At 39.2% G+C, this 12,785-nt stretch overlaps 1 protein-coding gene across 6 annotated transcripts in view; it reads right to left on the bottom strand.

The window, feature by feature from the left end:
• Positions 1-12,785, bottom strand: part of astn1 (astrotactin 1) — a 140,264-nt gene that overhangs the window by 8,419 nt on the left and 119,060 nt on the right. For all 6 annotated transcript variants that reach the window (XM_037277147.1, XM_037277148.1, XM_037277145.1 and 3 more), the window contains 3 exons: positions 4,578-4,855; positions 3,005-3,138; positions 2,276-2,427 (listed from right to left, as the gene is read on the bottom strand). In XM_037277147.1, coding sequence (XP_037133042.1) covers positions 2,276-2,427; positions 3,005-3,138; positions 4,578-4,855 — 564 coding nt within the window. The remainder of the gene's footprint in view (positions 1-2,275; positions 2,428-3,004; positions 3,139-4,577; positions 4,856-12,785) is intronic.

The raw sequence follows: 12,785 nt of genomic DNA on the forward strand, positions 1-12,785 counted from the left end.
CGTAAGTACACGCACATGCATACACAAAAACATAAATGGAAATAGCAGCTCGGTTCTTTGTTAAATAACATCTGGAATTTGTTGTCTACCTTTCCTATATTGTTAAAGGAAGGAAGTGCTGGGAGGGTGGGAGCTCAAGTTGATATAAAAGACATATTTCATAAAGCAATGGAATGACGCTCTTGTTTGAAAATTCTGTTTGATATGTGAGCTGTTGACCTTCCACTTCACTGCACCATAAATCAAACTTTTTTACACTGAGAAGGGCAATAATATGTTCTATAATTTGATAAAATTACACCGGACCAATTGATAAGAGTTGTCGCCATGCCTGTTTTATATTTTATTTTTTGCAGTTGATTTATGTATAGTGAAGAAGTCATTTGTGTTTTCTCCTTTTGTTCTCTCCACATTTCAATACCTCCCTTTCCCTTTTTTGTTTGTCTCACATATGTACTCCTCTGATATGAGCATTTCAAAGTGTGTCTGAAGTGTTTCGGCTACCCCCATCAATTGCAAGTGAAATTACAAGATGAGGGAGCTCTTGCCGGGTTTTGCATAACAAGTGAAACACAACCCAAACAGTTATAATCCAAAACACGCAGCTGTCCAACACTGAAGCTTTCAACTACTTCATGACTGGTCACAGCCAACAGTTTCGAGATGAAACTTCAAAACATCCTGTTTTCAGACAGTGTAGTCAAGTCAAGTCAAGTCAAGTCAAGTCAAGTCAAGTCAAGTTTATTTATATAGCCCTAAATCACAAGCAGCCTCGAAGGGCTTCACATATACAAAACAAATTGACAATTATTCTCAAAGCATCCCCTGATCTTAAGCTCCCCAAAAAGTGTGTATTCTATCATAATTTAACCAGTAGTTTTAGTGGTGTCAAAATGGGAATTAAAAAAAAAAGTCTGTGCTTAAAGGGACAGTTGAGCTGAGCATTGACACTTATTTAATAGGTTTATCTGTAAAAATTGTCAACACTAAACATGATTTTTTTTTTGTACCTCATCCACTGCATCTTCCCTAAAGACTATTATTAATTGTTATTCCCATTTTAGTCATTTTATTTTATATTTAGTTTAGTGGAATCAGTTTTGACTGATGACTAATTGTACAGTATATTGTATAATTTTATGGTCGACCTTTTTTTTACCCGACTGTTCATGTTAATAAAGCCTTGAAGGTCAACGAGTGAGAGAATATAGTTTTGAGGAAACGACCATATGGTAAGCAACAGAGAGGTTAGAAAGAGGGAAAACTAAATAAAAAACATGCCATCATTTTGAACTTTTGACAAATCAATGGGACAGGGAGACCAGGAGATTAGAGGAAGCTTGAGAGGAGCATAAAAAGCACAAAAGAATGAAACACAGCAAAGGAGAACTTGAGGAGAAATGTCCATTGGTTTATGTAAGTGTGATATTCCGAGATGAAACACAGCTGAAATCAAAACCATACTGCTCAGTGTGCTTTCAGGCCTTTTCAATCTTGCCTGTCTTTGATTTTTTTTTTTGCTCTGTCTATCACCCCATTCCTTGGTGGTCTGTTCACCCCCTCGCTTTCCTCTTTGAGCATCCACACAACCAGACACCTTTGCCTCTATGTTCACATCAGGGTGTGTTCACCAAAAGTAATCAATCATCTCCTACAGCAGAGCTCGCTGCATAATGCATTGAATGCAAGTGCAGATAAAATGACGTAAAATGAGAGGCACAAAGAGGTTTCAAAAAGTTCAACTGACAGCAAACTACCCATGCTTGAAGATTTATGAATCTGTCGAATCAATTGACAACGTTGTGTGCTATAGTATGGCGACAAAAAAAAAATAAAAATACTATATATATATTATTGTACGTATTGCTGACTTTATCTTTGTCACACAAAAAAAAATACAATAAAATAGTTTCGGTCAAAGGAAAAAAAAAAACATGAATCCTTAATATTGTTACTAATGACTACCATCTTGTGGATTTCTTAAAAACTACAGCACCCTGCAGTATTTCTAAACCTTTAAAAAAAAAAAAAAAAAAAATCCCATCACACCACCAAACAAAAATGTTACCAAAAGTATGGATATTGAAATAATGATTATATTGTCTCATTTTATTTACAGATTTGATTATTGACTGTGAAATATGGCCTGTTGAACATAAAAAATACACCCCAAAAGGTTTGCATTTATTTCCCTGTAAAACTGCAATAGCTAGTCTGGAGAAAGTTGAACTAAGTAGGTCTCAGAATGTGAACTGTTCTAAGTATAAATAAATACCTGTCTCAACTTTCGAGTGGTCAGTCCTCTCAGTCACCTTCTCCTGGCTAATGAGGTAATCAATGATCCGCACACCAATTGGTGGTTCTGTGTGGTTCCATTCCATGATGAGCAATGAGCTACTCGGCTCATAAGTGTAAGATAGTTTCAGCCTGGAAACGAGTAAAAATCATGAGCATGACTTCTTGGTGAAACACAATAGCTCAAAAAAAGAACACTCAGTGAAAGCTGACAGGAACGATACATTATTCCAACTTTGCTCCTGCAGTTTAAAATTACTTTTTCTTCCCGCAGTTCTCAACTTACTTGAAATACATAAATTCGTTTGACCCTTACATCACGTTCTGGTCAAATTTGACTGTTTCAAAATTGTAGATGATTTGTTCAGGCTGACGTAAGATGTGACTCTGTCCACAAAATCATATTGATTAGCATACAATTTGACGAGTTTCATTCTAATTATGTACATTCTTAATGTCCCACATCAAAAATGATTGACCGTTAGATATGACTGGAGGAAATAATAATTTACTGAGGTGTAAAAATTGACATGAGGTACTGACACCCTCATTTGTCACTCTTACACACTTATAATACTTTTGCTGTGCTCACAGTTCAGTGGGTGTCAGTACCATGGCAGGTTAATATATAATAGAAGATAATAGTCTGATCATTTAATAGTACTTTGACTTATAGTTTAAAATTGTTTATTATGTTTTGATTGCATACATTGGTTGTGGAAGAGGTGCACAGGTGGGGAGTCCATCTGCGCCAAAGGCACTGGAATCACACCGACACCAGTCATCAATCACGTCACCCCTCCCTGAACACCACAGCATGCTCATCATTGCCTCTTGAAGAGCCTGTGAAAAGACAAGGAAACAATGACAAGTGTGTAAAAAGAAGAATGATTGGGAAGTTGAATTTTATACCAAATTAATTATTGATATAGTTGGGTATTAAGTATGGGATGCAAGTAATACACTGAATATTATCACGTTTTTCATTTTTCAAGGATTTGCAGACTGCATTGCTCTTATTTTGATGAAATAGATTTTTATAATATGCCTCATCGTGACAACTATATGCAGCAAACCAATATTTCTTTTTCAATTTTTAATTTTTATAATATATTTTTTAATTAATTTTTAGAATTTTTATCATATATTTTTTGATTAAAACTTAATGAGAATTCCTTCAATCGTTTCTGGTTTAAAATCTCCATTCAAATGCTCGTCTTGAGAAAAGTACAGTCATGTCTTACTGTTTAATGTGCTTTTTAAATTCAAATGTCACTTAGGCACCTTCATTCATTCTAAAACATCACAGCAACCGTCACTTTAACCATGGATTGTAAATCCCTTCACAGAGGTTCTCTTGAAAGATTCATGATGGTGACACGGCCCTTTTTTAAATTCACTAGAAATATATTTTATGCATTTATTCTTCCTCCTGCACAACACCGACAACCTCCAGTTAACCTTTGTCAATACCAGTATGCCGACACCCCAGGAGCATACGTTGCACTATCATGACATTTACTTTTGCTGGAGTATCGACCTAAAATATTGATGTCGTCGGAACACAAAAACAAAGCTCGGTGTGATGTTGGTTGAGTAAACTCTGATGCTCAAGAAGGAAGTTTCTGGAACATATTTCTGAATGAGATTTTGAGAGTTGAAGGACAACTCATCAATGTATCAATCTTATAATTGGTGGAAATGTTTAAGCCTGAAGTTGCAGCGATTAGCTGTCGTAATTTTGTAGTTTTTTTTTTTTTAGTTCCCCCTTTTTTTACAGGGAGAAACTTGACGTTGATGCTTTGACTGATCGGAGTGACACAGATTAGCTTTCAGCTATAGCTTTCACTCTGGCGCACATGAATGAGCTGAACGAGAAGCAGCAAGGGAAAGACCAGTCAGTGCATGAAATGTACACAAATGACAGGACCGTCAAAACTATGCGAGTTTAATTCTCTAGACAAGTGTCAAGAAATTTGCTCGTTTCGTCACACTGGACTGAAAGAGGCCTCTGGACATGTTTGAAAATAAATAAACTGAAATCACTGCCAGACGTCTTCTGTGATTTTGGAAAAATGTCACTTGGCTGGTGACATGTCCTTTCGCACAAGTGTACTTGACATTTTTGTTTACCACAAATATTTGATTCTTAATCAAATGTGCTCTGTCTAGTTTCTCAGCTGCACAAACATATTTAATATCCCTAACTGAGGAATTAATTAGGGCCTATTCTCCTCTTTGGTGAGGATCCATATACACCTTAAAAACAATCTTCAACGCACCTGATATGTCTCATTGTTGGACACCAATTCATAGATGGGAGCTGCCTTGGTGATTTGCAATAGCACAGGCTCGGACTGCTGTCGTCCTTGAGCCGCCCTTGGACTCATATGGCAGAGATGGCAAGAACGAGGGCACTGGCCCTGGCTGGTGCAATCCATCCGGACACCGGCTGCCATCCGCTTGGCTCCTGCGTCCAGCAAACTGGCAATATATGCAGGGTAGGTCAAAGTCCTAGGCTCCTTGTCATGCTCCTCTGATTCCTCAGAGGGTGAGTTACCTAAATAGACACAATAAATAAAGTTAATCAGCTGGAGTATAGCTACACGAGGCTTCAAAAATTTCTTTGTTTATAATGACATTGGTAAAAACATTTTGAACCGCTGTGTGTGTGTGTCTGTGTGTGTGTGTGTGTGCGTGCGTGTGTGTGTGCGTGTGTGTGTGTGTGGAGGGGGGGGGGGTACAATAGTGGTAATCCATTCTAATCCTTCATTTTAAAGCTACACCACTGAGTAATGCTGTTTCATTGATTTGCTAATATTTTTAACTAGCCCCTCAAACCCCCAAACTATCGACTAGAGAGATACAGTCAATGGTTACCAGATTTTTGGAATGAGGCAAGAAACATTGGGAATGAATAAAGCTGAACTGACAGAAAATGTCTGTCTTTTATAGTAGCTTGGCAAATCTCCAAAGCATGAATGCACTTCTGCATTTACTGCACTGCTCCCATTTGGAGACTTTTAGCTCATCTACATCACAAGAAGAATGGTGAAGTGGTACTGTAAATATTTGGGCGTAATAAAGCGCCATTCAGTTCCCGCAAGGAAATAATTTGGACGAAGAAAGTGACTCATCTCTTTTAAACAAGGAAATAGTATACATTAATTGGAATTTTGTATTTTCAACACATCTAACTTAAGCCCCAGGCAATGTAGCATTGGGTGTGAATGATGTAATTGACATTAAGGTCAACCAAAACGCTTTCTTCAAGAAAAACTCCCAAATCATATATTATTTATATATTTACATATTTATGTATATTTTCATATCTTTCACTTTTTAATAAATGTAATAATCTAGATGTCATAATGTACAATGCAAAACGGTGTTTGCTTTTATTCCGGAAAATTTGATTTCTTATTCCCAATATTATTTCTGATATCACTTTGTCTCGGGAGTGGAATTTCTGGAGGCAGAAGTAAAACAGCTTTGACCACATACTGTTTTGCATACATTGTCATTATTCTAATTACAGGCTCGGAAAATTGCTTGGTTGTATTTAAACACAGAATGTTTAATTGATACAACTTCAGTTTTAGAGCCAATGAAACAACTTTATAAGAATGAGAGCTTTCCTTATCTCGTGCATTTAATGTTTTTGCACAACACTTTACCTTTAAAGAAAAATAATTTTTCCTAGGATTTCTCGAAACTCACTGAACTAAAAACGACCACATTATGAGCGTTTGAAAAGCTTATTTAAGTGAATCCATTTCAACCAGCATCAAATGGAGCTTTTTTTCCTATAACCACTGGGGGGCATTAATGTGACATTTTCAAACTGTGCAGACTTCATACAGTGGTTAGAGCACCTTTATTACTGGAGCCAAATAATCATGCAAAAAATACCTTTTGATGTTTCCCACACAAGAGTTCCAACAATATAAAATAGAAATTCATGCCAAAGCCACATTTGTTTGCATCAGTGTGTGCGTGTCATGCAATGTCTCAGTGTGCGTGCATCCTGAATGAGCCCGTCCTTGACCAGATAAACATGCAGAAAATGGACCTTGCAATGAGGCCACTGGGACCACTTGACTGATACATTCTCACCAGTCTGATGGCTGTGTAGGTAAATGAGGTCTGATTGAGGGTGAGTGGCATCAAGAATCCAGCTCGCATGTAATGTGTTGATTTGCATTGGCATGATATTGCATGTGTTAGTGCACTCTGACTCATGAATAGTCCACAACATATAAAAGGACTCCAGAGACAAACAGAAGTGAGGTAAAAAAGGCCAGAGCTTTTTGGCTAAGCAAAAATAAGTTTTAACCAACAAACCGACCGACCGACCACCCAACCAACCAAAAATAAGTTAACCAAGCAAGCAAGCAAGCAAGCAAGCAAGCAAAAATAAGTTAACCAACCAACCCGCCAACTAACTAACTAACTAAGTAACTAACTAACTAACTAACTAACTAACTAACTAACTAACTAACTAACTAACTAACAACATTTGCATGGTGCCGTGTGCCATGTCTCGTGAAATAAAAAGCGTGCCTTATGCTCTCCATCTAAATACTAAACTTTTCACACATTGCACACATTCAATACAATATGCAAATTTGCTGGACCATGTTGGCAGTCAAATGCGCGACAGTACAATGAAACCACCTTTCACGTAAAATTTAGACTTTAGTCAGAATTTTGCTTTGTAAGTTCACCGTAGTTGCAGTCAATCACCAGATGAGGAAACTAAGGCATAACTTGTCCAAAACGAAGAAGACTGTTTTGACAACAAGAAGTCAGCCATCCCTCTGAACCTGGAAAAACTCCAGTCCACTCTCTTAAAGGTACATGTCCCTGGTGAATATCTCTCATGAGGATCACCAAATGCCAACAATAATAAAAGAAGAACGTGGAAAGTCTCTAAGTTAGCTGCATGCATGCAAGTTCTATTCTCCCTCCCTCTAAACGTTCCTCACTGGGTTTGTCGAGTGTCAACAAAGAAATGCTTGCCGACAGATATGTATTGTTGTTAACGATGCGTACACTTGTACGCCAATTAGAAATGCCCAAATTCATTTATAATTGGGTCCTATGGGTAATTAAAAACAATAGAGCAAGTTGGAAGTAAACCACAATGACAAAACAGATTGTGGTCAACTTTGGCGGTTTAAATTTCAAGTTCTTCAGGATTATTTTTGCTTTGGCGCCATTGTAGAGACAGTGTATAGAGTAAGTGAATCATCTATATGCTAACTGCTATCAGACTAGTTTTTATTTTTTTTAAAGCTATGATGCAAGCATTAAATCCAGTAGGCATTAGTTTCATCTTTGTCATGGTGGTGGTATTTGGCATGTGGGTGGAAAACTCACTTTTAATAATCTTTAAGTCAGCAATTTTATTTTTCTTTGTACACACAGCCTTTATGTCTGAACAGCCAAATTCATTCATTTGCCTTATGCTGGAGCAGAGGTTTATAAAGATATCTGACCAACAGGCACTTTTGTTAAAGTCTACTGACACCCAACATAAAAGCTGCAGTGGCAGCAGAAAATGGATCGCTTCTTCAAACTAGAATGGCACTCAGTCAAGCGCATACCTTCGCCAAGGTCCAACAGTCCCCTATAATCCAATCAATAAACTAGCCATCACTGCTTCATCATAATTTAAAATCACCGGATCTGTAACAATGCAGCGTCTCAGAAGCACTCAGTAACAGATTTTGCATGACCATTCGTGACTCTGGGGGATCAGTCACTCTTGTTGATGGCAGAATCCGTATAAAATCCGCTTTATATATATAGTATATATATATTATATATATATATTTTTTCTGTATTGGAACAGATTGACTCTATCTATCTATGCTGACACCGAGACATAGAATTCTATTTGATGAAACGCATGAACTCAAACAGGAAACTAACCAAAAGTGATAAAATAAGCCTTTTATTTTGGTCTGCTGAGTTCCTCTCAAAGGAATGCAGGGTATATGCTTCAGGCAGCAGATAAGCAGCTCTGTAGCTGATAAAGCAATGGTCCTCCATTTCTGTTGGCGTAATGGTTAAGATTAAGCATCTAGTCATTGCGGTTAATAATTTGATATATTTTCTACCACAGAAGCAAAGTGAGGAAAGTAATTTATGATAACGTCTGGCAACTAATCTTCTCTAAACTGCAGGACACCAACCATGGGGCATTGTTTTCTGTGTGCGTTTGTGTGAGTGTACGTGCGTGAGTGTCCAATATTATGTGTCATGGAATTTGGGGCTTTTCTAGACATTCCTGTATCTGGTGGATGGCACATCTCTGATGGTGCTAAGAGCTTTTCTGATTCACATAATAGCTCTCCATTGATTTCTTCTTCCCACACACTCCAATAAGAGAGAACACCAGTTCATCTATCGCACAGACTTGAGTCATATCTCCTACTTGCACAATGCTTTCACATTGCGTTGGATAGGGGAGAGAGAAAAAAGAGAGTGGAAAGAGATCAGTAGACATGCAACCATCCACTTTTGAAAAGGATAAAAGCCTTTTCTTCTTTGCCAGCAAAAGACTTCTTTCTTGTCTTATGCAGTCATGTTGCTGTTTCCATTGGTCTTCAGACCAGATGCAGTTTTTTTCAGAAAATAAATGACCAAGTATCATTGTGCATGATCAATGTCTAAGATGGTGATCCAAAATTCTAAAGTTCCTTTCTCTGTGTTTTTTTTTAACCCAGTACATATTCAGGTGGGTGTATTCTTTCTTGCAACTTCAGTTGGATTTTATGCCACTAGGTGCTGCTAGTGCATCACTGGATTGGCAGCAGCTTTTGGAACAAATCCACGTGCATGTTCAATTCAGCAAACTGAAGCAAGGAAAAACACACTAACCTTTTGATTGTGTTTGGCCTGAGTTGAACATTATATGGTTATGGAATGTAATCATGAGCCCCTGCTGTTGCCCGAATGTCAGAAATCAAAGCAGCCAGCAGCTTAGTAAATTGGAAAGCAGTGAGATGAGAAATTTGTATTTAAAATGCTTAGATTTGGAGGGATAATGTCTGTGGAGGAGGAAAATGAAAAAATAATTACTACCAATAAAAAGGAACCCATGTACGAAACAGATAAACAATATGCGTATGTTGCGTGCTTGTGCATGATGCATTGTGAACTCTGCAAAATGATATACCGAGCAGCTCTTTTTGTGACTGACAAATATTTTAAGGGCAACTCTCCACTGTCGGTAATCCTGTTTAACATTTTATGTTTTAATAGGTCTACTTCAGGTGTCATTGTTTTTTTTTTCCACATACCAAAGTTATTTAGATAGTTCTTATTACAAAAACACCCACATCTTTTAAATAACACTTGTACTTGCTCTAATCATTATATGAAGTCTGACATGGTTGGGCATAGTTGTCATACAAAGTTTCAATTGTTTCACGGCAATGATCATGATAATTTGATTGGCCATGTCCCTCAAGTTCCAAGGTGCATCAGGAGTACGGAGTACCGAACCCCCTGATATGGGGTTATTCCTGTTCAACCGGTATCGGAGTTTTGTGAAGGTCGGATTGCACCAAGATGATTCTTTGTCACAGATTCCGTTCGTAACATTTATGGACAGAATTTCTAGGCGTAGCGAAGGCATTCGGGGATTCCAGTTTGGTGGCCTCTGTCCTGCAGCTTTGCGTTTTGCAGATGATATATTTACTTTAGCAAGACATGAGCTCCAACTTGTGTTCCAACTACAGAGGAATCACACTCCTCAGCCTCCCTGATAAGGTCTATTCAGGGGTGCTGGAGAGGAGGGTCTGTCAGGAGGTCGAATCTCGGATTCAGGAGGAGCAGTGTGGTTTTCGTCCTGGCCGTGGAACAGTGGACCAGCTCTATACCCTCGGCAGGATCCTCGAGGGTGCATGGGAGCTCGCTCAACCAGTCCACATGTGTTTTGTGGACTTGGAGAAGGCGTTCAACTGTGTCCCTTGGGAAGTTCTGTGGAGGGTACTTCGGGAGTACGGGGTGCCGAACCAACTGATAAGGGCGGTTCGGTCCCTGTATCATTGATGCCAGACTTTGGTCCGCATTTCCGGCAGGAAGTCGGATTCGTTCCCAGTGAGGGTTCACCAGGATGCCTCCTGGACGCCTCTCTGGGGAGGTGTTCCGGGCATGTCCCACCGGCAGGAGACCCCGCGGACGACCCAGGACGCGCTGGAGAGACTATGTCTCTCAGCTGGCCTGGGAACGCCTTGGGATACCCCGGGATGAGCTGGACAAAGTGGCTGGGGAGAGGGAAGTCTGGGAGTCGCTCCTAAAGCTGCTGCCCCCACAACCTGACCCCGGATAAGCGGAAGAGGATGGATGGATGGATAGATGGATGGAGCTCCAACTTTCACTGGTTTGTAGCCAAGTGTGAAGCGGTTGAGATAAAAATCAGGTTAGGATTGAGAGTCTACCTGAAGTGATTGAGTTCAAGTTGGACGAGTTCATCTCAGGGTCTTCTTGACAAGGAAGGGGAAGATGGAGCAGGAGATCAACGGGTGGGTCGGTGCATCATCTGCAGCAATGCAGACTGTATCTGTCATGAAGCAAGAGCTGAGCCAGAAGGTGGAGCTCTTGATTTGCGGCTCGATCTATCTTCCTAGCCTCACCTGGTCATGAACTGTGGGTGAGCTATGACTGAAATAATGAGACCTTGGATACAAGCAGCTAACAAGAATATCCGCCTGAGTGTGTCCGGCTTTTCCTTTACAGATAGGGTGAGATGGTCATCCTGCAGGAACTCAAAGTCCTATGCACGAGAGGAGCCAGATGAGGTGGCTTGGGCATTTGGTTAGGACCAGTAATGTAAGTGGAGGCAGGTGAGGCTGAGCCTCACCTGACATCATTGAAAGGAAAATTAAATATATAATTTAAAAAAAGTATATATACAGTGTTTTTTTATTTGTACGACTTTTGGCATATGAACTAAATACATACATGGGTTTGTATGAAAAAAATCTCAAGAACTGTATTAACCTGTGCAATGTCAAACAGCAGAGAAAGGGGTGATGTCCGAGGCTTGCAGTTCTCCAGCCTCACTGTAAGGGGAATGATTCATTAGCTGCAGGCCTCAAGGCTAAATGCTCAGCCAAAAAGTTGCTGTAAGTTATCGGGTCAAGGTCGGCAATTCGATCATTTGTTGTATTTTCCCGCTTGCCTGGCCTGACTAATGGCGGATTACATTTTGAAACTTAAACAATTTTATCAATTGGATTTTCGATCAAAGCAGGAGGTAATGAATAAAAAACAACGTTGGGTCTAAACGGTTTGATACTACCACTCAAGCGGAGTGGTACAAACGAAAAGATTGGTTGGATATCCAGAAGAATTTGCAAAGAAGTCTCGTTAAACATGAGCAGTCGACTATTCATGTTCAATGCCAGGTCACGCTAAAGATTTGGGATTGAGTGATATTTGTGTTTAACGACAGGTCCAAATACGCTCATTCGCTACACTAAGTTCAATTTAGTCATCATATTCAGTGACCCTACACTCTGGGTTTCACTTGCGCAAAAAAAATCTGCTTGCTTCAAACTACCTTCACCTCGAGTCGTCATTGTAACAAATTCCATTTTCATCATTTGCCCGGTAGTCTATACGGTCAGAGGTGAGATGCTGTAATTATTGATTCTTGTGGTATTTTGACAAAGGCATGCCAGAGACATCAGATAATAAAAAGATAAAATAAAGTTAATATGAAAAAATAAAGAAAAGTACTCAAAATATTTGTCCTGTCTGGCTACATTTCTCCTGTCATAAGAATATGACAAATCTGGATACAAATGACATCACTGCATACAATCCACATAAAACCATTTTCTGAACCACTTTATCCTCATGAGTGTCGCGGGCATGCTGGAGTATTCCTCAGCATGATTTAAGAAAAAAAAATAAAGAGCTTTATGCGTGTTTGAGTAAAATTGACAAAGGCAGTTAAAGAATTACTGTACTTGTTTCTGTAAAAGTGAAAACAATTTAGAAATAAGTATTTTGCATTGACGTGTGTGTGTGTGTGTATAGATGGTGCTGCCAGAATTACTTTATTTTCACAACAGTGTACTGACGCTCAGCCCAAGCATGCAACACATCCCATCTCGCTCACTCTGATCTCTCCTTGCATGCCTACATGCGAGTGGCCTGCTTTTCCATGTGATGTGCAACAAAAATAAAATACAAACAAAAATAGATGCAGTAAAGCAGAAGGTAAACCAGAAGCCCCCTTGCTGAATTAAGGAAAACAAATTTTCAATGGTTAGATTCCACACCAGATTTAAATTATTTTTTTATGAATTAATTTTGAGAGTCTAAATAGGTGTGAATGATTTGTCTGGTTGTGCCATGTGATTGGCTGCTGACCAGTTCAGGGTGTGCCCTGATTGTTGCCTGGTGTCAGCTCATGCCCAATTGCCTGGTGAGGATAAGCGCTGTAGAAAATCAATGGATGGTTGACA

This window comes from Syngnathus acus, chromosome 17 (assembly GCF_901709675.1).
Source record: "Syngnathus acus chromosome 17, fSynAcu1.2, whole genome shotgun sequence".
Classification (NCBI taxonomy): Eukaryota; Metazoa; Chordata; class Actinopteri; order Syngnathiformes; family Syngnathidae; genus Syngnathus; species Syngnathus acus.